Source organism: Pieris brassicae, chromosome 3 (genome assembly GCF_905147105.1).
Source record: "Pieris brassicae chromosome 3, ilPieBrab1.1, whole genome shotgun sequence".
Classification (NCBI taxonomy): Eukaryota; Metazoa; Arthropoda; class Insecta; order Lepidoptera; family Pieridae; genus Pieris; species Pieris brassicae.
In genome coordinates this window covers 21800660-21827235 of record NC_059667.1, presented here as the reverse complement: position 1 = coordinate 21827235, position 26576 = coordinate 21800660, and the positions used below count along the sequence as shown (strand labels likewise).

Here is a 26576-nt window from a genome sequence, read left to right as displayed (position 1 = left end):
TTTAATTTGCTCCCTTTAGAGTAGAGGCTCTTGGACCGTGGGGTTCAAGTGCACATGATAGTACTGGTAGATAGTACCGGAGACCCCAGAGCTGGTGCTTTACTCGCTGAACGAATAAGTATCGCATTACAGAGACGAAGTTCTGCCAGCGTTAAAGGTACACTGCCACAGGGACCAAACTTTTTTTAGTTACTAGTTAATTATTATTATTACCACGTAGGTTAAGCATATTGTAAATTCTGTACATTAGTATGTTGAAAATACTTTAATATTTAGAAATATACTCCTGGGGAGTTCCAAGCTCTATTTTAATTAAATGAGGTAGACACAAAGAAGTTTACAAAGGTCGTTCGTGCTCAAATTTAAAACTTTTGATTCCATTTAAAATATTAAATAAACACGCTAGGGCCGAATGCAAACACTCGTCCAGTGTACTGTCAAACTCGTTGAATAAAACATATATACGTCATTGTTCTGAAGCTGAAATGACGACATTTATGCAGTGAATCTCGAACGATGAATTATTTATGTTTGCCATCTCTGTCTAATCAACGCAAAGCGTATTTCGCTCTCACCTGTACAAACTTGTACAGTGGAATTATAATTTTCGTACAGACTTAGCTTAGAATTACCTGACTTTTGAATATCATTAGTGTAATGCCAGTTTAATATTAGGTTTATACTATTAATTTGGGAATATCTCGTACATTTATATATGAATTTTGTCAGATCATGTCCAATACATTTTTTTGGGTTAATTCTTAGCATGAGGTGAGTGGATTTTTTTAGCAAATCGTTTTTAGAACAAACTGCCAAGCGAAATTACAGAATTCTCACTGAATAGTTTTAACGTTAATGTATATTAATCATAACGCTTTTTGTAAACTTGACGGTTATTTAAATGATCTCAATCTTTGGGATTGATATTCAATTGATCTAGTTCAATACAATTTGTATGACTCAAAACGAGTGATTTGTGACGAGGCGATTAAAAAGAGTGGCGGAGAGTTTCTTGCCAGTTCTTCTTGCCCGCTCTACGCCTTTGACATACGAACTGGTAGTAAATCTAAATTTAGAATAAATTTAACATTTTTTCTGTTGTCATTTTTAACAGTATTTGGTTATAAACTCAAACTACATATATGTATAAAGTTAGTTTGAATTTTTTACTTTATGTGATATTACCGCTTGTTCACACACGTAGGTAACATCGTCAGTAAACCAACACATGTCTTACAAAAAAAAAAAGGTTCAAAAGGCTGATCATAGAATTGACATTTCCTGGTCAGGCTGGTAATTACCTGGCTCCATAAATTTAGGATAGACATTTTTTTGACTCTATCTGTTTATTGTAATGTTTTCGTTTGTTTCTTGTATTTTTTTTAGTTTCTAAGGAATTTGCAATGTGTGTAATTCTTAGCACTTCGTGATCATCAATCAAGGATAAAGATTAATATTGTTTTTTAAATATTACTGTCATTTTGTAAAGTTTGTGCAATGATAAAAATCTGCATAAGAATTATAAAACACATGCAATATTTTTTTATGGTAATTTAATTTTTTGGTAATTTTCTAAAATTATAATTAGCCGATTAAAATTGGTTTGTTAATGCTTCAAATAAAAGTAGTAATGGAAACGGCTCAATCAAAATATAAGAGTACTTCCTCCATCTTTAATTTTGCTCCCTTTGGAGTAGAGGTTCTTGAACCGTGGGGTTCAAGTGGATAGGCACTAATTACAGATTACAGTTGGCGTTGTTTCCATTGTACTGGTTCCTCATTCAACGAATTATTTAAATTTAAGCGTTAAAGGTACACTGCCACAGGTATCAACCTTTTGAAGTTATACTTATTTTGGTGCGTTAGGGAAAAATAATGAAAGTAAATTATTATCATGCTCTCGCACACCGTCACTAAAACCGATACCTTGAAGTTAGCATAGTCAACATTAAAAAAATGTCAATTATTTAATTATATAGAACTATTTTTATTTGTGGCATATAAATAAAGTTTATTTAACTAGATAACGCGATATAATAAAACTTTCAATGTATTAAATATCTTTTTTTCTATTGTAAGTGTCGTTTTTTCTACAAACGTAGAATACAATTGAAAGTATTTTTATCTTGTTACGCCAAAGAAGTATAACTTCAAACGCGAGTACATAAGTACACACAAATATTTATAAAAATTTACGATTTTATTATTATTATTATTACTATGTTGGTTAAGAATATTGTAAATACCGTACATTTGTTTACACGTAATTATTATGTATAATTCGTAATTTCACTTCAAAGGACCAAAATTTAACTGTGGTTTCAATTTTATATCACGAATTCATTAAACAGATCCGCAACCTGAATTATTGATGTCCTGCGGTAGTGGTCACGAAAGCTTATTTAGTAAAATTATATTTTACAATTTTGAAATAATAATTTGTCTTTCATCTTACCAAAGACAATTTATTTCGTAATCTGTGCATCTATGCTCGTTATAAGCATATTGCTTTTTAAATAGGACGAAACGAACCGATAAGACTCTCCTGCCATGGATACTGGTGAAAGCTGAGTTTTTGAAGTGAAATTTTTTTAGGAGCATAAGGATAATTTTTTTACGCATGAAACACAATAATAATAATATTAGCGTCACGGAGATGTTTTTTTTAATAGAACAGGGGGCAAACGGGCAGGAGGCTCATCTAATGTTAAGTGATACCGCCGCCCATGGACACTCTCAATGCCAGAGGGCTCGCGAGTGCGTTGCCGGCCTTTAAGATGAGCAGCGTTTTCGTCGAAGAAAGGGGAGAGAGCGATTGAGACCGATTGAGAGAGAGTGAGAAATAGCCATGGAGCGAGAGTAGAACCTCAATAGATGCTATTTTTACAAGATATTTACACTTATATTATATATTTTTTATTAATGTATTCATGTATTTATTTGTTTTTTTGTTTAGTTTTCCATAACGTTACAAAAGATGTTTATGAGGCTTAAAGCTAGGTACAATATTATGGACCCTGTTAGGGCACAGCAAAAGAAGGCATTATGAAACCTATATAACATAGCTAATAGCAACACAATAAAAAATAGCAGATAAAACTTCACACTCCAGGCTAGTACCAATTACATAGAATAACATTTTTTTATTTATTGAATTTTGTATATTTAGGGATTAATAATCATGAAATTAAGCTATATTTTTATCTTCTAGGTACTCATTAACGCTATGATAACATTTACGTATAAGAAGTTTTTTTAGTTTGTTTGTAAATATATGTCTTCTATCTTTTTTTCATTTCTTAGTGTCTCCGGTAGTTTATTATAAATTTTTACTTATCATAATCCTTTAGTCGCAACAATGCCATTAGAAATCGCGTCGAATAATGTAAATATCGAAGAATAATATTTATATATTTTAATGACAGTTAAAATCATTAAATTCCTAACGTATGTTCCGTTTTCCCTTCATCAGTCTCGGAAGTCTAAAGTTGTATATAAACATGAACAAAACTTAAAAATTAGTTTGCCAAAGTTTCACATTCTTACATTTACTTTGTACGCACGCACGTTTTTTTTTTATTAAAAAAGGACTGTCGTAATTGTTTTTTAAGACGTCAAATAAATGTAGCCTAAAACAAGTCTCATCTAATTCCCTAAACAATCAAATAAAACTAATTTCATTTTAACATTGATTTTCTATTTAAAAAATAGCTTTGTTAACATTGATTTTTTATTAAAAAAAATTGTTTTTTAACATTGATTTTTTATTAAAAAAAAATGTTTTTTAACATTGATTATCTATTAAAAAATATATTTTTTAACATTGATTTTCTATAAAAAAATGTCTTTTTCAACATTGATTTTCTGTTAAAAATGTCTTTTTCAACATTGATTTTCTGTAAAAAATGTCTTTTTTTAATATTGATCTTCTATTATAAAAAATCATTTTTAACATTGATCTTCTATTAAAAAATGTCTTTTAACATTGATTTTCTATTCCTTACACTCACCGCAGTTTACTACTTAACACCAACGTGACCTTTCACTCAATAAATCAAACATCATGTGGTTAAATTCAAAATATCCCTAGGAGTTATTACGTATCTTTTTTAATGTACAATTGTATATGTACAACTTAAGTAAATGGTATTGGTAACCCTGATGATAAGCACCTATATCTGTTTACAACTTTTTGTATAACATTTACAGCAAATTCCAGAAAGATGCCTCTTAACCTATTGTTGAACATTATCAAGTTCGTTTCTGTTATTTTTATTCCCAAAGCTTGTTCAGTGTTATACCTGTCGTATCCATACATTGGACAGTAGATCAGGACATGTACCACCGTCTCTTCAGCTGTATTACTACAGGGACAGGCAGTTCTATGTTTAACCCTGAATCTGCAATGATAAAAGTACAATTAACTGAGACCTGTATACATCTGGGTGATGAATTCCTTTGGTTTAATTTGTTTTACTATCGACACAACATTTGGAAGGAATGACTTAGTTATTGCAGCTGTTTCACCGTTGGGATATCTGTGCTTCCAAATTTCTATCGTGTTACCACGTAGTCAGTTCTTCAAATGCGATATGGGGAATATATTGTACACGTGCTCCTCTTCTAGATGAGCAGCTTCCTTTGCCAGTTGGTCCGTTCTTTTATTCTCCTTCACGCCCGTATGCGCTTTAACCCAAAAAAGTTTGTTTTTTTTGTTGATAAAGAATGTTGCGACGACAGCAATATTCTTTATTGGTACCTGTAGCAAAGTACTTTTAATGCTGGCAGCATTTCCTCGCTGTATACTAATTCACTGTTCGTAGAAATCCATATTACGTACTAAAGCTAGCTTAATATCCGATTAGCGAGATTAGTTATACAAGTATCTGTCTTCGATGAGATGTAGATCTGGTGTTCTAAGTTATGAGATGTCGAGTTTGTGGTAAGACAAGTAGCAAGTTTCCGACGAATAGTTTCGAATTCGGAAATTGAAATTTGATGTTACCATAGATAAGACTATGTACACTTAAAGTATAACACATAAAGTTTTGCGAAACTAAGTATTATATAACCTGTAAGATGCTTTTCATTTGTTATATTAAAATATATATAGCCCGTTACATAGTTAACGGGCAGTGATACCGCCGCCCATGGACACTCTTAATGCCAGAGGGCTCACGAGTGTGTTGACGGCCTTTTAAGAATTGGTACGCCTTTTCTTGAAGGACCCTAAGTCGAATTGGTTCGGAAATACTTCAGTGGGTAGCTGGTTTCACACAGTGTTGCGCGACTAAAACTGCCTTAAGAAACGGTCAGATATGGAACGACGGATGTCGATGTGATACGCCCGCCTCGACGTCCGATGTATAGGTCTTAAGACAAAATAATCAATAGGTATTTCGATCATACATAAATATATTGTATTAGTTTTAAATATATTCTTATATAAGATGTGAAGAGCCCCTTGTGCTTCCAGTAAATCACCCACCGCAGCTACGCCGGAACTAAAACCGGCTTTGTCTGATATATTGCAGTCATTTAGAAGATTGTTATAACTTTCCTAGTCGCGGGTAAATGTTGGCTGTTGGAATTTATTTATTATATTATTAAGACAGTGTTCCTTCGCTCGATGTCAATATATAGTCGTTGTATTGTTCAATTAATTAAAAAAAGATTTTTCTATGTTAGTCTAACTTTTCAGCCCTAGGCCCTAAAGTTTTCAAAGGATACACACACTTGCATTGCCAGGGGATTCGCGAATTTCCAACCATTGACCAACTAAAATTATTAAAACATTTCAAACTAAAGATTGCTGTTTCTATGGTTACCATTTTTGAAGTAAACATATTCATTTCAACAGTTTGATCAGCCACATGACGAACTATGACACTGTTGCCATAAAGTAGACCAAACTCTCCAAAAAATTTCCGTGTAGCTAGACGAAAAAAATAAATGGCGCTACAATCTTTTTAGGTCTGGGCCTCAGATTTCTGTATCATGATAATACGTCCATCGAATAGGCAAGTAGGAAATCAGCCTCCTGTGCCTGGTACACACCGTCGACTTTTTGGGTCTTGGGCAACATTTCCTTACAATGTTCTTCAGTGTTCGAGCCAATGTTAAAGGCGCACATAGAGAAAAAGTTCGGAGAACCTACGACCCTCGTGGTCGCACGCTGAGGCCACTAGGCCAATACTGCTCTACTAGCCCAACAAAATGTAGACGAAATTATTCTAACCGATAGATTATGCGACAAGATATTCACCATTGTTCCATGTTTCGGGTTGTAGCTAACTAAGACACTTATTATGAAGATGTAGGTATTTTCCAGCTTACCAAAGAGGGTGTGAGAAAATATTTTAGAAAGCGGGAAGACTTTGATTTTATTTAGCAGTAGTGATAATTTAACTTTTTAAAAAAATACTAAGTCGTAAATGTTTATTTTCCTGTTTTATATATTTTGTTTATCAATGTTTTATTATATGGTTATGTGAAGCTGCAAGATTACAAATAAATAAATATTTGCTTTATTAAAACTGACGTAAACTAAAGTTCAGCTGCGTTATAAAGTGTGCCAACTCCTCAACTTAATATATTGTGAAAGTTTCATTTTCTAAGTTGGCAGTTACTTCTAGTTTTTCATTGTTAATAGAAATTATTTATCTTCGCTTTATATTATTATCTATATTTACACATACGCATTGACATAACATTTATTAGGAACCAAAACACACACAAAGTAACAATAATTTAAAAAAATTAATAAGAATGAAAGATAAAAAAAATTATCTGATCTAATTAGTTTGCGCTTCAGTCGCAAAAATAGATAAAGAATGTTTTAATAATACTAATAAAAACTACTATAAGTAAACGTTAGCAGTGTAAGTAATGAAGTATTGTGTAAAATTATGAATGAAATAATTATAATTGTTATGAAATACTCACAGATAAATAATAGTTTTTTGTGTATATTGTTTAGTGCTTTTTTATTACTACGACGAAAATTTTGATTTTAGTTGGAGTTTTTCAACGAAGGTGGTTTGTTGAGGATATATATGTTTGCATCTCTATAGTAACCACAGGTTCAAATTAAAATGTATTTATAGTCTATATAACGATAGCACCTACTATAGACTATAAATAACTTCTTTCTAAATACTTTCTGCCTCTACCTTACTCTACCTAGAAGGTAGAGTCAATAAACTTCTGCCACCATCTCTAAATTAAAATTAGTATTTTATGAACCTAACTTTGTATACTTTTGTATAATATCACCTATATATCTTTGGGTACGCTAGTTATATTGGTTCAAATTAAAACATACTTTTGTTTTGAGTAATTATTAATAGGCTATTTAGTACATTCTACCTTTACCTTACCCTAACCTAAAGTGGGTAGATTTGATTAGGTAACTTGCTTCTTCTTATTCAGATGGCACTTTATTTCTAGAGATTGGGTGTTAACATCTTGAATTGCCCGGTATCTTGAGCTAGTCTTAACAGTTCCTCGCCGGATTTAATCCCGGTCCACTTCAAGACGTTCCGCGATCTTCTAGCTACCTTCAGCCCGTCTGCACTAAGTCCGACGTGTCCGAGTTATTCGACTTTCCGCAATTCAGCATGTTGCATAAACTTTCGAAACGTCCCGATTCTTCTACATTCTACTGTCTTCTACATTGTACTGGTCTGTAATTGTAATGAGTAATTTATATAATTTTTTGTTTCAGCTTTCTTCTTACAGAGAAGCATTTTATTACCTTATATGGAGCGCTTAAAATGCTCTTAGCCATTAGATATTATTTATTCTTGTGCATAAATAAAATTTCGATTTAATTCAAAAATTAATTCCGGATTCAAAATTATTTATTCATATAGGTTACTTGTTCACTTATGAACGTCAAAACAAATACGTTAAATACTTCTAATTTTACATTTACTGCCTGTTCTCAAATCAAGGGCGTAGAACGGAAGAGAAGAACTGGCAATAAACTCTCCGCCATTCTTTTTAATCGCCAAGATTTTTTTAGTATTACACAACGTTTGTAAGGAGCTGCAACCGCTACACCATGGTCCACATGACATCAGCAGGAAGCATGGTGATAGGAGCACATTACACTCTCGTGGAAACAACACGTAATCGAAATTACTAACTTCACCGCATAAGCGAATTCAAGTCCGACCAGTCACCATAACTACTACCCGTTCACGATTATGACGCATTCGCATCAGCCCCCTCACCATATTTTAGGGAGAGAGACAACCCGACGCATTGACGCCGCCACAAGTCATTACATTTAAGCGAGCATGACGATCCTTGAAATGTGAACTTGGCTACATAAGAAAAGAATAATAATAATTACACTAAAATAAAAAAATATTTCTAGACATACATTAAATTAATGAAAGTTTGATAATCGAGGTACGTTATTAATGTCGGTTGTATTAACTTGTAAAAGGGATTTTGGCTCCACTCAGGGGAGTCTGCGTTAATAAATTACGTACGCATCACTAGGGATCATATGATTCTGACTGTTTTAAAATTTATGCGTTGTTTGCAAGAGTCGTTGTAGGTTTTACAACCGCTACGGCCGCGGTCTCTCCTCTGTGGGCCTCTTGTTAACGTCAGCAAATGCTGTTACTCATTTGGCTGCGGCATTTTGCCCAAGCAGGGATTATGTGAGACTCAAAAATTTCCAACCCTACGCACTAAAACCCAAATAGATGCCTTCAGATCGCAATTCACTAGCTTTTAAATATAAGTCTTGGCAACCTTTTTTTGTCGAGGAACAAAGGTCTTGCTCCACTCTAAAAGTTACTCCATTACAAAGTTGTATTGTATCTCGTCTTGCAAAACAAAGTGAAGTCATGATACAATAATATATGTCATGATACAATATATACAGATGCTGGCTTAGGCTGTTTACATTCGAACCTCGAGGGCCCATCTTAGGGGCTGAGGTGTTTTTAGTGGGTGGGTAACTCTAACTCTGAATAGCAGAGAGATTTGAGGGTATACTCAGCCCCACAGTCCCCGCGTCAAGCTCGGGATCCTTGGTAAGCGCATTTTTACCTCATTTAAAAAAAGATTATTGACATTGGTTGGCGATTAGCATACTTCTATATAACTGTTTTAGCCTAAAACAAGATATTATTTGTTATGGATTCTAGAACTAATTTGGGTACAACACCATCACTTCTAGAGTATGTTAAGAGAACAAAGTATTTTCGTAGTCTCCGGGGCGGGCTACACAATGCAATACCAGGGTACCGTCGATCCTGGTCGAGGCTGTGGAAGCAAGTGTATCATAACTACTTTCACAGCGTTATGTCGTACGATATTCTACTGTAAGGTTCTGCTGCAGGGCGGTTGGTGTAATTGTTCTGTTTCCCCAAGGGAGTCGTACGGAATAAGTTTAAGGAATTAAATAGGAGACTATCTGGTCAATATATTCATGAGGCCTTGTTGTATATACAAAAATCGGTTTTAAAACAAATGGTGACTTTCTTTAGTATAATACTTGAAACAGAACTGTGATGCTGATGAGTTGAAATATCCTTTGAATTGTTAAAACATGGTGACACTACGCCTGTGCGTTGTTTGTTGAATGGATAAATCCAACATTGAATATTAATGGAGTAATATATGGGATATCGTGGGAAAATGGAAATTATATGTTGCGGCTTATGTGAATTTATTTTGTAATGGCTGTCCCATTATCTAAAAATATATCAAATTATATATATATACATAAATTGTAGTAGACGTCAAGAAATTAAATGGTTTAAAAAAACTAAAACGAAAAAAATATTTATTAGTTATAGTTATATATATAGTTATATATTATAGTTTGGTAGTATAAAAATACATAGCTTCAATCCGGTTAAAAAGTGTTTTCTTTCAATGTGTAAAAGCTATGTTAACAAAAAACAATACTATGGTTTAAAAAAGTTTTATAAGGATTTTCGTATGTATGATTGCAAGACGATATCGTACTATTAATTATACTAAAACGATTAAAATATAAAAGCGAACAATTCTTAAAAGTCCGGCAACGCACTTACGAGCCTTCTGGCATTGAGAGTATCACTTAACATAAGATGGGCCTCCTGCCAGTTTCCCCCTATAAAAAAACCTCCTTATTGGCAAATTCTATTTAGCAAGTACTGTGCTTTTTCTAAGCTTTCAAATTAGTTTAGTCAATAAATAATATTATTCTAGAATTTAGGAAAATCGAATACGGAAGCACTGATATATTGTTTGAAATTCCTTAGGTCTGCCAAGTTGTGATAACGTTGAATCGAATAGTTCGCATTATCCATACCGGAAGTCAAAGCCTTATTCATATTTCGAATGCAAATTCAAATATACACTTTCCAATTTCAAATATTGTCTTTTGTTAAGTGTGCTTGTGCATTTCATATCTGTTTTGTCTGTATTGAGTAGTGTTGGTCCGTAGCTTGAGAATACGACTCAAATCCCTCAAGTCGTAGGTACTGCTGTACACAAGACTTTTCTGTCTATTAGCGCATTTAACACTGGTTTGTACGGTAAATGAAAACCGGGCAAGCCGACCCAAAAAGTCAACAGCGTGTGTCAGGCATAGAAGACGCATCTAAAGGAAGGAAAAACTGCAGAAATGCTAAGCCAAGAGAAAGTGTTCAGCGTCATCGGCTTTATTCTGGCAAGACTCTGGCATTGAGACTATCACTATTATAAGGAGATTTTTTAATAGTTATATCGAATTTACTCAAAACTTAATATTACTTGCTGACCCGGCAAACGTCGTTTGCCCATGTATATTATTTAATGGATTTTTTTTAGATCAATAATCTATATACTATAATAAAAAATAGGTGCTGATCGTAGAGGTGTGACAATTAAGGGTTGTATGTATTTTTGTATGTTGTAGCATAAAAAAATAAAAACAAAAAAACCCCTTATTACTTAGGGGTTTGAAAGGCAGTAGCTGATTCTCAGACTTACTGAACATGCATACAAAATTTAATAAGAATCGGTTGAGCCGTTACGGAGGAGTATGGGAACGAACATTGTGTCACGAGAATTTTATATGTATTTTTGTATGACGTAGCATAAAAAAAAATAAAAAAAATATATTAAAAAAAGAAAATGGGTTGGACCCCTTATTACTTAGGGGTTTGAAAGGCAGTAGCTGATTCTCAGACTTACTGAACATGCATACAAAATTTAATAAGAATCGGTTGAGCCGTTACGGAGGAGTATGGGAACGAATGTTGTGTCACATATATAGAGATATTATAATTAATAACATTAGATTATATCTGTATAACATAGGGTTGTCCGCGAGGTAGTCCTCGGAAGATCAGATATTTAAAAAAATTAAATAATTACTTAATATATTTTCACAATTCACAAAAGCGTAAAGGACAAAAGGTTTATCTGTTAATTTAGGTTTATAGTTTATGGAACAGACCAACAATTTCTATTTTAAAATGATTTCATTAGCAAGTGACTAACTTATTGCGTATGGACCCACACGAAATATGTTATTTATTTCTTAAAAAATATTTGTCAATTATATATTGTGTTAGAGTGTTAATATAACTCACAAAGACTATTACAATATTTTTAGAATCTCGTAACTAATATTTAGAAACAAAATACAATTTTTCTGAAACCACCCAGCGGCGCGATGAAAATCATTTTTGATTTATTATATCACCTACGTGCAATAACAGCCAGCAAAATATCAGAAATGTACACGATCAAAATATTTATGAAGAAAGATTTATTTTCTTTTATTTCTGAATATCATCACGACATCTCGAAATAAATCGAGAAATCTCTGACTATTAGTAAAACATCTGTCCAATTTTACTCTTTTAATTATCATTTCTGTCAAAATGTTTTTGCGATTACTGATATTTTAAATGAAAATTATACTTATATACTTTATAGGATATATCTTACCCTGTGATTGTCACAGACTACCATTCTCACATATTGTGTTCTGGAAAGCAAACGGGCAGGAGCCTCACCTGCTGTTCAGTAATACCGCACAAACACCATCTTAATTGGTGCGTTGCCGGCCTTTTAAGAAACGGTACGCTCTTTTCTTGAAGGACGCTAAGTTGTATTGGTTTGGAAATACTTCAGTGGGCATCTGGTTCCACATAGCGGTGGCACACGGCAAAAGCTGTCTTAAAAAACGCTCAGTTGTGGAACGATGGACCTCGAGGTGGAATTTCCTATTATGCCTTGACGTCCGATTATTATACTCAGCTGCGGGTATTAATCCGTACAATTCCATTGAACACTCTCCGTGGTAAACATGGTAGAAGATACAGAGAGAAGCATCGCACACCATCTGCGCAGCGATAAGGGGTCAAGCCCACCGAAAACAGACTGGTCGTTGACGGTTCGAAACCTTCAAGTGGATAGAGCTGATTCTGGGGAGCCCTCGCCCAGAGGTAAGAACAGTATTCCACGCGGGGCCGAATTTGCGCTTTATACAGTTGTAATCGATGGCCCAGAGTGGCTAGTGCTAATCTAGCCTTTCCCTCCAAATAACCGCGAAACTGAACATCGTTTGATATATTCCAAGTATTGCGTATTCATCATCGCTACGTAAGTGATTACTAGCATATCCCAATAGATTTATTGGGATATGCCGTATGACTTGTACGTTTTATACCAAAAAATCACTTACTTATCAATCAGCAATAGTTGCCACTACGGGTTGTATACTAGAAAACTTATTTATTTGTCAATTAATATTTCGTGATAGCTGGCCGGGTTTACGGGCTTAAACGGATACGTTGAACCATTAATCATAAAACCACAACTGACATTTTAATTAAAACGCAGATTTTAAATTCTCATAATGCGGGTAATTAAAGTAAATAACTTTTATAAGGGTGGAAATGAGTTACTTTGAGTAAGGAACCCTTTGTAAAAATATTTGAAAGAAAGTGTAAGAAAGATTTGTCGTATTGAAATACCTGGGAACAGCGCCAGTCTACGAGTTTTTGTAATAATAATTGATTCCTTCAATCCTCAGCTAAAGTAAACAGTTATCAAACGTAATAATAATAATAAACCTTTATTTATACCATAATAATTAAATAAATGGAAACAATGTAAATGGGTATAACTGCTAGAAGCAGTTTCAAGACAACAGTTTGTCAGGGATAAATAAACTATGTATATCGATTTAAATTAGAACATTTTTAGGCCGTTAGTTAAACGGCACCGTTTAGCTAAAAGGCTAGGCTGTTAATTGAACGGCTAATTAAGCTTGTTGGCTGCGACATATATACATTATATGTTACAGGCTATCTGAAATTCCACCCGTATCATCTCGACCTCCGTTGATCCATAACTGAGCGTTTTATGGCAGTTTCCCACTGAACTATTTCGGAAACAATTCTATTAAGGGTCCTTCAAGAAAACAGCGTACCGATTATTAAAAGGTCGGCTACGCACTCGCGAGCCTTCTGGTATGTGAGTGTTCATGGTCGGCGGTATCAGTTAACATCACGCGAGTAATCTGCTCGTTTGACCACTGTTCTATAAAAAAAATATTTTCTAAAATACTTGACAATTGTGGTGAACATTTTTTAATATCATACTAATCTATTTTTTTTTGTTATAGAATGTCCAACGCACAGAGTAACACAATTGGAGCTGTTATTGTTTGACTAAACAAAGAACAATGGCGGACAACGTAGCCTTTGATGACGAGGTAAGTAATGTCCAAATAATTAACTGTCATAATAATTAAAAATAAATACAACACTAAACTTAATTCAAAAAGTGCGTTTACTTTTAAACAATAGAATATGAGCGAAATAATGACGAGCTAATTGATAATTTTAACTGTCAAACAGAGTACCAACGTCTGTCTATGCTCTCGGGGTGTAATTCCCACGATTTAGTTAATTGCTATGAAATGAATAATGTAGAACAGAGTGCCTGCGTCTGGCTATACTCTCGGGGCGTAACTCCTTGGGATGCCATGTATCCTTGATAGGTGTCATAACTTCATTACATTTAAAATTGATCAGGAAACTGATACAGAAAGCTGATGCTCAGACCTAAAAAGGTTGTAGTGCTTATTTAAAAACAAATAAATGAAACATTTTCGTATTTCGTACTATACGTCGTCACAATAAAATTGTGAAAATAAAAATAGTTTCGGTTTGAAAATCGGCACATGTTGCAGTTTTTTGTTTTGGAAAATACGATTTTAATTGCCAAAAGCTTCTGCGAGGTTTTCGTTGATTTTATATGCTGTACGCTGTTTTTTAACTATGAATTCTAACAATTTTATGCTATCTAATTCGGAATTAAAATAAAAATGACGTAGAAGTGAGCCCGAACATTTTTATTTTTTATAAAAAGGAATCGCGCTGTTGGCCATAAGGGCTTTTACAGTTCAGCTCGGTCTGTTTTGGCGATGGGCATTTTCCCGCGACTAGCGTAAGGGCGTCTCCTGCGAGGCTCATACCTCTGCTTGAACCGTCGTGTGTTGGTTAATCGTCTGGAAAGCAGGACCGAAGCTCACTGGAGTGAGCGAACTGCGAAGTAAAGGTCCATGCCTTTCCCGGTGAAGACGGTTTTTTACCCTAGTTTTGATAATGGCAATGGATAGTAGGATGGGATGATTTTAAGCCTTGTCGAACAGGCTTGTGGACGCCAACTTCATTGAGTTGATTAGGGTTGAACTCCAGATCTCCGGAGGATACAGTAGCGGGCACAATACGCGAAGACTACGCTAGCGTAGGTCATGCATGGTCGGGTGCAGGCCTTGTACAGTATCACCTTGTGTTTAAGGGACATCTGACTCCTTTTATTCAGGAGGAAATAGAGGCAACAGAGCAATAACGAGACCTTTTTGCAAACGGCTGCATCTTCTAACGTAAGTACATGCAGCCTTTGAGACTTTTGCCATATCCCGCGGCCCGTTGAAGGTTACTTCTTTTTTGACGCGAATTTCTTTCCGAAATTGAGCGAATTCCTCTGGCAAAGAGAACTGCGAGGTCCTTGTCGGGATTTATTTGAAAGCCCCATAAGTGGTTGGATCCATCCCGACTACACCGAAGGCCGTGCTTTTATAGCTGAAGGAGGCTATAGGAGTAGTTCTTACTTCTTCTTCAGGTTTTGCAACTCATTATATATAATATGGGATAAGGTTGTACAATGTGGGGTGAGCCTTGAGATTCCAATATCTTTCTGAATTTTTTGAAAGATTAATGGGCAAAGTAAAGTGAAAGACTAGGTAGAAGAACATTATTAATTGTTAGGACTGTCGACTGTGCCAATTAGTTATCGGATATAAGCGTTTTTGTATTTGTGGTATGAGTAATAGCGATTGAATGTTTTCGATAACATCGTTAAAAAAAGTGTAATGCGTCATGTTCAAAGGCTGATTAATAGGAAACATGTTTTTTTTAATTTTTAAGCCTCCACCAACGTAACATAGTCCACCTAAAACCCCAAGCGGTATCCGTTTCGCGATCCGCCATACGACAGGTGCATCCGCCTCTCCACGCCCATTGTTTGTTTGTAATGACACTTGGCACAGCAAGTATCCTCTACAGACCTGGCCGCTCTCTTTTCAGCTAGGGAAGATCCAGTCCAGTACTTGCAAGGATAGATCAGCATTCCTTCTTTTGAACGCATGGAACGATGCTTAACTATTTAACTGCTATACAACTGAACAGAACGTATCTTTTTTCAGACGTCTGAAAAAATTCTTCCTTAATATACTTTGGTCCGTCTGGTGCTGTTGAATAAGATCTTCAGAACAGATCGTGAGCATGATATTTTGAATCACTATGTCGAAGGGGAAAATTTGTCACTCGGTGTTACGGTGAAGGAAAACATCGTTAGGAAATGGTTTAGACACAATGAGTTGATGGAGTGGGTCAGGTATAGGCTGATCATCTACTTGCCCATTAAGAAAATAAATGATCACCAACGAGATAAGGCCCAGGACTAAACGATTGCAGCCACTGGTTCTTATACAAATATGACATTTTAAAGTCTCTTCAAATTAACATAATAAGGTAAGTTTAATCTTAAATACTTCCTATCTTTATTGTGGACATAAAAGAAAGACAGGGGTTCTATGCAAGAACCTTTGGCGAAAGAGACAACTTTTGAATGTACACGCACAGTCTAACTTGGTTAGCGAGGTGCCACTCACAGCGATAAATTTCTATCGAGGTAGACCTATTTGTTTGTACACTGGCTGACTTCACAAGAACTGTAATGTTAGGTATATATATGTCGGAGAAATATCTTCAATCCATCCATATGGACATCGTGATTAGCGGGATAAGTTGACGTCATGTGGGTAAAGTGAACAGTAAATAGTATTTGATTAATTTTGAACTGATGATTTAAATGAAAAATAACTAATTTGGTTTTTGACAACGTAGTTTTATTTTGAGAGAATTTGTATCATGGACTATTACAAACAGTGATGTGTCAGGGTTGCCAGCATACACTGGAGATGTACTTATAATATGAGTTATTAAACTAGGGTTAAATTTTTACAGTTTCAACAATTACAAATAACAATATTAGCTGTAATTATAACGAGAGGCGAGTCCAAGGCACCCATCACACTTTTAATCACAATCTAGCCAACCAAAACTCACTTAGAGATAATTTTTTCTTTTGATTATATTTTATTCTAATTATAGAACTGTAGGTGGTTCTTTTTTTATTGTTCCATATTAGAGTTGCCTGTAAGAAATATCGCCATCGACTTTTTGGGTGTAAAGCAACATTTCCTCTCGATGTTTTCATTTACCGTTAAAGCGAATGTTAAATACGCACATAGAAAGTCCATAAGTGCACAGCCGGCAGGACCGAACCTACGACTTCAGGGATGAGAATCGCACACTGAATCCACTACAACATCGTTCCTGATATATATATATTATTTATATTTTTTAAAGTGTATTTCAATTCGTATAACTATCGACGTAGGTAATATTGTGTAGTTCTATTGTATTACTAGGAACTGTAAAGATAGAATAATTATGCGGGGAAAAAAAATCGCTAGCAGTGATACTACATCTAACGAAAATAGAAAGGAAATGGAGCTCAAAGTTTCTTTGTGATCGTTTAGCTATATTTACACAGTTTCGTAATATAACTGGGTATTAACGGCAATTATGGGTCAGCAGTACACGTGTTTTCCGCATCCACGCATTCGTATACAGTTTAATAATAACCAAAGACAAATATTCTGTTTGAGTTTGACATTACAATACTACTAATTACGTAGTACTGTGCTTTGCTGTTCCACTCTCATTAATAGGGTCGTAGCACGATGATCTATAGCCTAAAGCTTTCGGTAATTCGACTTTTAAATCCAGAAACGTTTCTTAGACATATGGAGATATTGATGTTTTCTATAAAACTGTAATACAACACTGCTCTGTTGTCAATAAATTCCGCAGCGTATACGGATAATTGATATACACATTGCGTTACATTATCGTAATTTCACAGAGAAGCCTAACATTTTTGAAAATATTCTATAGCCTTTGATTATCAGGGATAACGTTGGTTTCTAATGGTGAATGATTTTTTTAGTTCGATCCAGTATTTTCAATACAAACAAACAATGAAATCTTGCTTCTTTTTAATATAATTAAAAATATTGACGTTGATATATGACCGGATATTAACTATACTAATTTATTAAATGTATGACTTTATAGATTATAATAATGTCTGTGTGCATTTAAATGTCAAATTAGATTAGTCACTGGCGGTGTAAAAGTTTATATTCATTTTAATTCATATGAATTAAAAATGGGGTCACTGAAAAAAAAAATTAAGAATTATTTTACAAATTCAACGTAAAATGCTGATTAATTTTTTTTATAGAACAAACGTACAAGAGTGTCACTTAATGTTACAATGCCAGAAAGCTCGCAAGTGTCGACCTATTAAGAAAATATTTTTAAACTCCCTACTGATTTATATTCATGTTAAATGTTACACATAACGTTACTAGGTTTCTTCACCAATTAGAAATTGTAGCGTAACTACCATTTGCTATCAACAAGAACAGGACGGTCATATATTATACAACAAGATGGAAAGAGAGACAATGTGTCTTAAATCACAAACATAAAGAAACAGAAAATGAAGTCATCAGCCCGTAACCAAAAAGATGTTAATGTTTCAAAAGATAAATTACAATAAATACATGTAGGTGAATGATTTATTTGAAAATTTCTTCCGCTCTAAAGCGAACTGGTAGAACAACTCAAACTTTGATCTCCACATTTCGAAACAATCCTTTGAACCTTATTCTTTGAAATGCGATTGACAAATAAAGGTTTTATTAGTTTAACCCCAATTTTCCGTTTGCTTACAGTTTTTTCGTCTGTTTATCATGGAAAGTATAAGGAAAAGCTTTCAAATGTACTTAAAATACTTTATTTTATTTTATGTTATAATGTAGTTTGGTTCATTTAAGCGGCGTTTACATAGGCATCTTCCAGACAGGCGTGTCCTCCAAATAGGCACACACCAGTTCAGTTATAGATTTAAAACAAGTCCGGTGACATTTAGGTAAAATAATCTTCCTTGTGTGTTGTTGAATGAGTGAAAGTAACACTCCGAAATCTCCCCTTGTTCATGGCATTCTAAACAATTGTTCACCGACATGTCTCCGGTGTGCTCTAGGATGCTTTATCACAAACAATTTGGTCATTATTAAAAGTCTGATACAAGTAAGTTAAAGGTAAAATCTATAAAATGGGTGCCCAACCCTACCTTGGCCTTTAGCTTAAATTTTCTTCTATAGACAAGTAAACGATAGGCTTCTGTGCCGGAAACTGTGAGTCATGTATGTCAAAAACGTATTGTAATTGACGTAAAGTATAACCACGCGGTACGTTATTTTATAATTTATATATTATATAGTGTAAACTGTATATCACAACACGAAAAACATATAGAAAATCAATGATTCCTACTTATTAGTCATGGTCAACAAGAGCCTACACGTGCAAGCAATCCCAATTTGTAAAAAAAAAACGAATTCCTTAGAGAGTTTGTATACATGATGCCGACGGTCGAGTTTATTGCGGGCTAGGTTAGTAAAGCAGCAAAAGAACGTACACAGCTGCGCAGTTTTTACTAATTTTAGCAACTTAAAAAGTACTTTATTACTCAATTGTTGCCGTTATTGAGCGCGAGTGTAATGATACGTAGACTGTATCATTATTATATGGAAGGTAAGCTGAACCAAACAAAGCCAATTGAATTCGACGCTTTAGGGACTTCGTCGTTGAATCGGTGGACGTTACATGGAATTTACACTGTATTTATATACTTTACAATAATTCATATATAAAATTTAATCCAATTTCAGTTGATAAATAGTTCTACAGAGCTACCTATGCCTTTCAGCTTAGTAAATTCCAGATAAGTTTGATTAAAATGCAAATCTCAACATAGCTCGTGGAAATACGAACACGGCACTGTTTTTGCACGCCTAATGGAATTATTAAAGCCTGCGTGACAAAGTGGATGACACTTCGTTCCCAGAAAATCCTTGATTCCCAAATAAAAAGTCTCGTGTTTTTCTTGATTTATTTACATAATGCATATACAATATTATAAAAGCAAACCACTCAACATGCGGCCTTATCGAACTCTTCTAAGCTAATAAGTGTTTATTTAAAGAAAACTGTTAAAAAATGTGACTGTGCTGATAAGGATCTCCAGATTAGAGTTGGAGCGTATTTATGTATCGCCAGTTATGGAGTCCTACACGGTTCTCAAAGCGAGTCGAAGTTAGCACACTCAGTAATTTTTGTTTACGATATATATTATAAGTAGTATGGTTTGATGTTGTGCTGTAAGTGTTTGTAAATTGACAAACATTTCTTGTCGGTTACATAACAAAAACTACACATTTTTCAATTAACCGGAACCCGGATTGTGCGAAATGTCACACAAAATATCGCAAATTGCTTTTCGTGGTACTAGGTTGTCATGAAACCGTAAGAGGCTTACGTGAGACCGTCTTCGGGTAAGTAAATCATTTAAGACGGCTGTCGGGTCGTGGTTAGTAAAAAGCATATATGTATTAGTATAAACAATATATAATGCTTATTATTATTTCGTGGTACTACAATTTTAATACTTTGATAAGACGTGCCTCAAGAATTAGGCAAAAACAAACTTTTATCTTAAAAAAAATGTAACCCCCAAACGAGTTTGTCATTAATTTTAGACAAAAACAGACAAAGGTAATCTGTACTCATACCCTAAGAATGAAAGAAATCTACACGGTAAGGTAATGAATATTATTTAAAGACTGAGCCTTTAAAATAATTGTATTTAATATAAGTTTTAATTATTAAGTCTATGGATAAATAATTATATCTACTTTTTTTATGATTGTCGAAAACGTCAACCAAAATCTTCAGCCTTATATGATTCATTATCTCCTGGTACATAAATGATGAAATAAATTGTTATTCCTTTAATAGACATTTAAAACATATTTATTATGTCCTGGTACATATTTTTATCCGAATTTAATGTTTGGACCGGATTAAATTTATTTTCTCTTTATATATTTACTGTAAATATTTTTCCAAATGTAAAGCAATTTCATAATACAAGACAAGAATACACAACTCTTGTTCCGTAAACACGTCACAAAGACCACACTTTCAATAGACATCGTACGTGATCAACTTTGCAAGAGAGGGCTCAAGTTATACTGGTTTAACTTATTGGATAATATGGAAATTGTCTTTCAAAGCACTTAGATATTATTAGGGTTTTTATATGTAACATTTAAAATGAAAGGATTTGTCAAGAAAGAGAGAAATGTTGGGCTAGTGGATTCAGCATGCGACTCCCATCCCTGACTGAGGTGGTAGGTTTTATCACTGGCCGTTCGCGAATGTGCATTTAACACTGACTTTTACGGTGACAGAAAACATCGTGAGGAAATCGGCATTCCTAAAACCCAAAACATGGATGCCGGGTGTCAAGTGACTGATCGATCTGCGTATAAGGATAAATTACGATGATGAAGCCTTGACCTGTAGCGCCACTTTTTATATATATAACTTATTAATTTACAAGCTATATTTACTAACTTATATGACATGGTAAATATAAATGTTTAAAAAAACATTATTATACTTACAATTTTAGTTTTTACTAGAACATATTTACAATGCGGAATAGGTATCAGTGCCGACATATATGGTTTTTTTTAAATTGATATATCTTCCAAGAATAGATTTAAGAATGCCTCTTATACTCGTAAGTATATAATTATTCAGTAAATGTAATATAGTAGTGCAGATGCCTTTAAATTGTTATAATAGGTCCTCAACCCAAAAAGTTTCAACACAATTTTTCAGAAAATTTTCAACATTTTTTGGGGCTTCTGATCAAAATACCACGACAATTGGTTTTAGCAGTCCTCTCGTGATGTTAACCTGACATTGCCTAAATAATTCTGAAAGGACCAAAACAGGGGGAAATCTGAAGGTGCAAGGTCAGGCCTATACGGCGGTTGCATTAACACTTCCCAGCCAAGCTCTTTGAATTTTTGCTGAGTGGCTAAAGATGTGTGAGGTAGTCATTATGAAAATCCACACCCCTTCTGTTGATTAATTTTAGCCGCTTTCTTTCAACTCTTTGCTTTAATCTCATCAGTGGTTCGCAGTAGAATTCAGAATCGATGGTCCATCCATCCATCCATCTAGTGGTAACATCATAATGAATAATGCCCTTCCAATCCCACCACACGGCCGGAAAGACTTGGAGCGAGGTGAAACACGAGGCTCAAGACCGAACGCGATGGAGACTCACTGTGGACGCCCTCTGCCCCATCTATGGGTTATAGGACATTAAGTCAAGTTAAGTCAATCCCACCACACCCACAGCATCAGCTTGTTGCGAGTTAACCCGGGTTTCGCCACAGTCTGTGAAGCCTGACCAGTCTTTGACCACGATCTTTTTCGCACGTTCCTGTCGTAAGTGATCCACTCTTCAGCACCAGTTATCAGCTTCTTCAAAAATTGTTCGGTTTCATTACGTCGTAATAAAGAATCATAAATGAGTACATGGTTCATTAGGTTTCTTTCAGTGAGCTCGTGAGGTACCCAAATATCGATTTTTTGTGTACATTTTTTCAAATGCGCCAAAACTGTTTTGTGGTCAATTCCCAGTCCTTCATCTATGTCGTAACTACTAATATGCCGATATTGAGCCACTTTTTCAAAAATAGCTTCCATTTTACCCGTAAAAGGGCGATCAGAGCTACGTGCATCTTCGAAATCAACATTTCCGGATTGAAAAGGCTTAAACCAAATTTGTGCTACTCTCACAGACACTGACACTAGGCCCATGCGTTGTATTTTCACCACTTTTGTAGTAATATTTTAAACTTTATCGAATTTCTTCTTCTTGACAGTAAAAAGATGAATAAAAATCACACATTTTCCTAATTTGAATTTGGCATTATCTCCCTTAAAATTTAAACTTTTAATTATACCAAAACCAGCCAGTTACAAATAGTATATCCAAAGAGATTTTATTATAAGTTGATACATACTATCAAGCGAAAAGACTTTTCCCCCAACCTAATATATTATTATTGCCTTCACTTGAATATATTGTTGTTAGTAAAAAATCATTTAATTATTTGGCGAGGAAATGCTGCTTTAAAGGTACACTGCAGGGACCTAACATATTAAAGTTGTTTTATAATTTATTATACAAATCTAAGAAAATTTTAAATATTGAATTGATGTGTTATTTAATTATTTGCGATGATTTTAAAAGCGTCGCCCATTTTTTCTTGGCATTTCAGAACTGCAAAAGCTTACCGACAGTCCATCATTACGATTTCTGGATTCAAATTACACAAACAATATAGTTGACGTTATCATGTAATAATAATAATATACCTTTTACTTATTAAATTCAAAACTATATTTACAAATACACGCGAATGTTACCATTGTATCTTCTTTAGTTGGCATGAAATTAATGATCCGCAATTATCTACTTGAGCTGTCTCAGTTGAAATTAACAAACAATTAAACTGAAAATCCAACAATCAGTGCCAACGATTTCATGGTATTTGATGATTCCTGGTAATTATGAATCCTGCTAAGAAAGGCCAAAGTTGTTTTTAAATTTGGAACTGTGATTAGTTGATGACTTTAAATTCGTGTTTTTATTAAAATCATATCTTGTAGTCTTGTCTGTCTCCCAACAAGTACAATCATAAAGCACTCAACGCTGGCTATTTTGTCTGTTTGGCGCTTGTTCTTAGAAAAAAGTCGGTTTACATATAGTTTATGCTTCGTATTTCAGTGTTCAAAAACAGTATTGATATGTATATTTTCATCATGTTTCTTTATACCAGCATAAAACAGACGGTTTTTATTTACTATTACGTAGAGTACTTTCAAACAATGTTGTATGTTTTTTTGCTACTTATTATGTACAATCTAATAAACAAAACTTGTACTAACTGCTGACACATGGTGTCTATTGTATGGGGGTAGGGAATGCCGGTTTCTTCACGATGTTTTTCTTCATCGTACGAGCGAATGCCCGTTAAAAGTGCGCAAAGACAGAAAGTCGGAGTGCAAATCTACTATCTTTATATAATATATACTATACTATATAATATATAATTCTACTGCACGTGTGTATGTCACTGAACTCCTCTTAGACGGTGAGACCGATTTGAGTGAATTTTTTATGCATTTCAGCCTCAGCCCGGCAGATGGCGCTGCAGTCGGTTAAGTAATTTATTTATACAGCAAATAAATAGCTGGTAAATATATAAATATTCTGTGTGTTTTCGTAATTAAACTCCTGAACGGCTGGACATATTTTGATGAATTTTTTTGTGCGTTCAATTGGAGTCGAGAATGATTTATATTATTAGATTTTTTTGTATGTAACACGTGTGTACTGGACAACTCCTGTCGGATCCTTTGGTATAATTATATATAGAAACAGAGTATACTGAAGCCCTTAGGCCAACACTGCTCCGTTCTTTCATTTACAGAAATATATATCAATATTATATTAATTAGTAACAACAATCAAATATACAGTATTAAGACACTTACTACACTTACAAGGACCAAACTTTTTTTAATTTTCTTTTTATTAAGTTTTAAATACTTTTATTAACATTAAAATAATATATCAGTTTAACGTATAGTGGCGATGTTTGTTAACTATTCAACAAACCAGTATATCAAGAGCTCCAGTTAAGTGGATGTAAACGTCGCTTGGAGTTAGATCTTGTTATAAACTAATAAGTTCCATTAGTTATACTAACTTCCCTTTCAATTTTGCTAACATAATTATAATATAACTTTTCTATGTGTATTCGTTGACGTATACCGTGTATTGCTCATACTAATAAAACTGAAGCCTAGTTTGAAGAGGTCAATCCATTTCTTTATATGTTTAACGTAATGGACAGCGCGCAACTTCTTTACGCCGGTCTCATATCTGGACTACACTAAAGCCTCCGAATGATTTTTTATATAGACATTTGGCCACATTTCCACCTGCTATCGACATGCCTATTGGTACGCGTGTCCAAAAGATGCCTACCACCACATAAATACACTATAACAATACACCCATATAAGTTAATATAACCGGATAGTCCGCTCAAGATCCATCATTGATGACCACACTCAGACATGAGCCGCCGATTAAAAAGTAAGAAACAAACCAATTTTAAAGTGACTAGGAAAGATGGAAGGTTAACTTCTATGCAGTTTTTACAATGAATGAATGCTGATCATATCGAGACATATGACGATATTATCCTGTATCAACCCGACCTTCGACGTTCTACTACCTAGCGTTTTACGCTTTTCCAGTACTTATATTGAGCCATCTGCGCATATTAGTATTACCGAAGCGATTCAACTTAGGCTCCTTCAAGAAAAGAGCGTGACGATTCTTAAAAGACCTGCAACTCGCGAGCTTTCTGGCATTGTCGACTTTGACACTCAGTGGGCGGTGGCATTGGACTGACCACCAGCGAAGCGATGTTTGGTCTATAAACCCAAGTTTTTAAAACGATTTTTTTTATTATTTTCTATAGGTGAATATTTTGCAGCAGTGTGGCCTAGTGGCTTCAGCGTGCGACTCTCATCCCTGAGGTCGTAGGTTCGATCCTCGGCTGTGCACCAATGGATTTTCTTTCTATGTGCGCAGTCAATTAGCTCGAACGGTGAAGGAAAACAGCGTGAGGAAACCGGCTTGCCTTATACCCAAAAAGTCGACGGCGTGCGTCAGGCACAGAAGGCTGATCACCTACTTACAAATTTACAAATGATCATGAAACAGATACAGAAATCTGAGGCCAAGACCTAAAAAGGTTGTAGCGCTATTGATTGATTTATTTTAAATATTTTGGGGACTGTAATGCACGAATTGCTGCCAGCAAGTTTGACTGAATTATACGTAAGCACGTACTTGGGCTTTCATAACTTCACTGTATAAGCTGAAGTTCAAACACTTCAATCTTAACAATCCTCAAACATATCAAAAACTTAACTCGACAGGACTCGACTTGTTATCAAATAATTAATAGGATTTCGAGAATTAAACCCTAATAATTTAAAAAAACAAAACCAGTGCCGCCCCCGATCATTCCTTGTCTTGTCAAGTAAGTGCGCGCCTAACACCTACCAAAAAAAGTACTATTCAAAAATATAGGTAAGATAGTTTCTTATGAAAGAGAGAAAAGAATTCAGGAGTGTCACTCAAACGCCGATCCTCAACCCAAAACAAGGACTGGAAGACAGCGAAGAGACGATGCACGTACTCCACTGTGTCCACTGTGACCTCACCTAGGGCAATGTAGGAGTTGTGCTCGTAGTAGCGCAGCAAATTCTGTTGACGTGGACATGGATTAAGAAGCGAGTAGAGGAGGCTGTTTCGTTTTATTACTGGTCCATTGCACGTCAAAACCCCACAACAGCGTGGCTTTAACAAGTTAAAACAGTTATGTAAATTGATTACACAATAAAAAATGGGTAAAGCAACAATGCAAACAACCTCGGTCACACATTAGTCTCCATAAAATTTAATAAGCTAAGCAAACTTCCTTCACGTAACACCGGTGAAATTTCTTGCCAACAGACGTCGTTAGAAATTAGTTAATCCTCAATTTGTAATTTATATTCGTCAACAAAGGGGATTATAAATTGACGAATTTACTACGGAAACTTTGGGATGCCGGAAGTACCTGACGATAATACAATTAACAATTTGAGGAATTTGAACGGCCTTACAAAATGTTGACTTTGGGGGTCGAAAAGTCGAGACATAAACGGCCGTGTCCAAGGCTTGAGACACGCGGGAGTCATAGTTCCCGCTGAGTCCTGTATTTGAAACTTCCCCTAACTAGTACTGTACTGTTCTTGGTTTATCGGGGTGCTTCAAATAATAGAGGAGAAGTTCAGTTTTAATCCATAGTAACCATTCAACAATAGAACACAAGCGAAATAATAAAATGTTAATTGCTATGAAACGAA

General features: G+C 34.7%; 1 protein-coding gene across 3 annotated transcripts in view; it reads left to right on the top strand.

The window, feature by feature from the left end:
- LOC123707383 (dipeptidyl aminopeptidase-like protein 6) overlaps positions 1 to 26576 on the top strand; it is a 145214-nt gene that overhangs the window by 7758 nt on the left and 110880 nt on the right. For all 3 annotated transcript variants that reach the window (XM_045657394.1, XM_045657393.1, XM_045657395.1), the window contains exon 2: positions 13634 to 13723. In XM_045657394.1, coding sequence (XP_045513350.1) covers positions 13694 to 13723 — 30 coding nt within the window. In that variant the 5' untranslated portion in view covers positions 13634 to 13693. The remainder of the gene's footprint in view (positions 1 to 13633; positions 13724 to 26576) is intronic.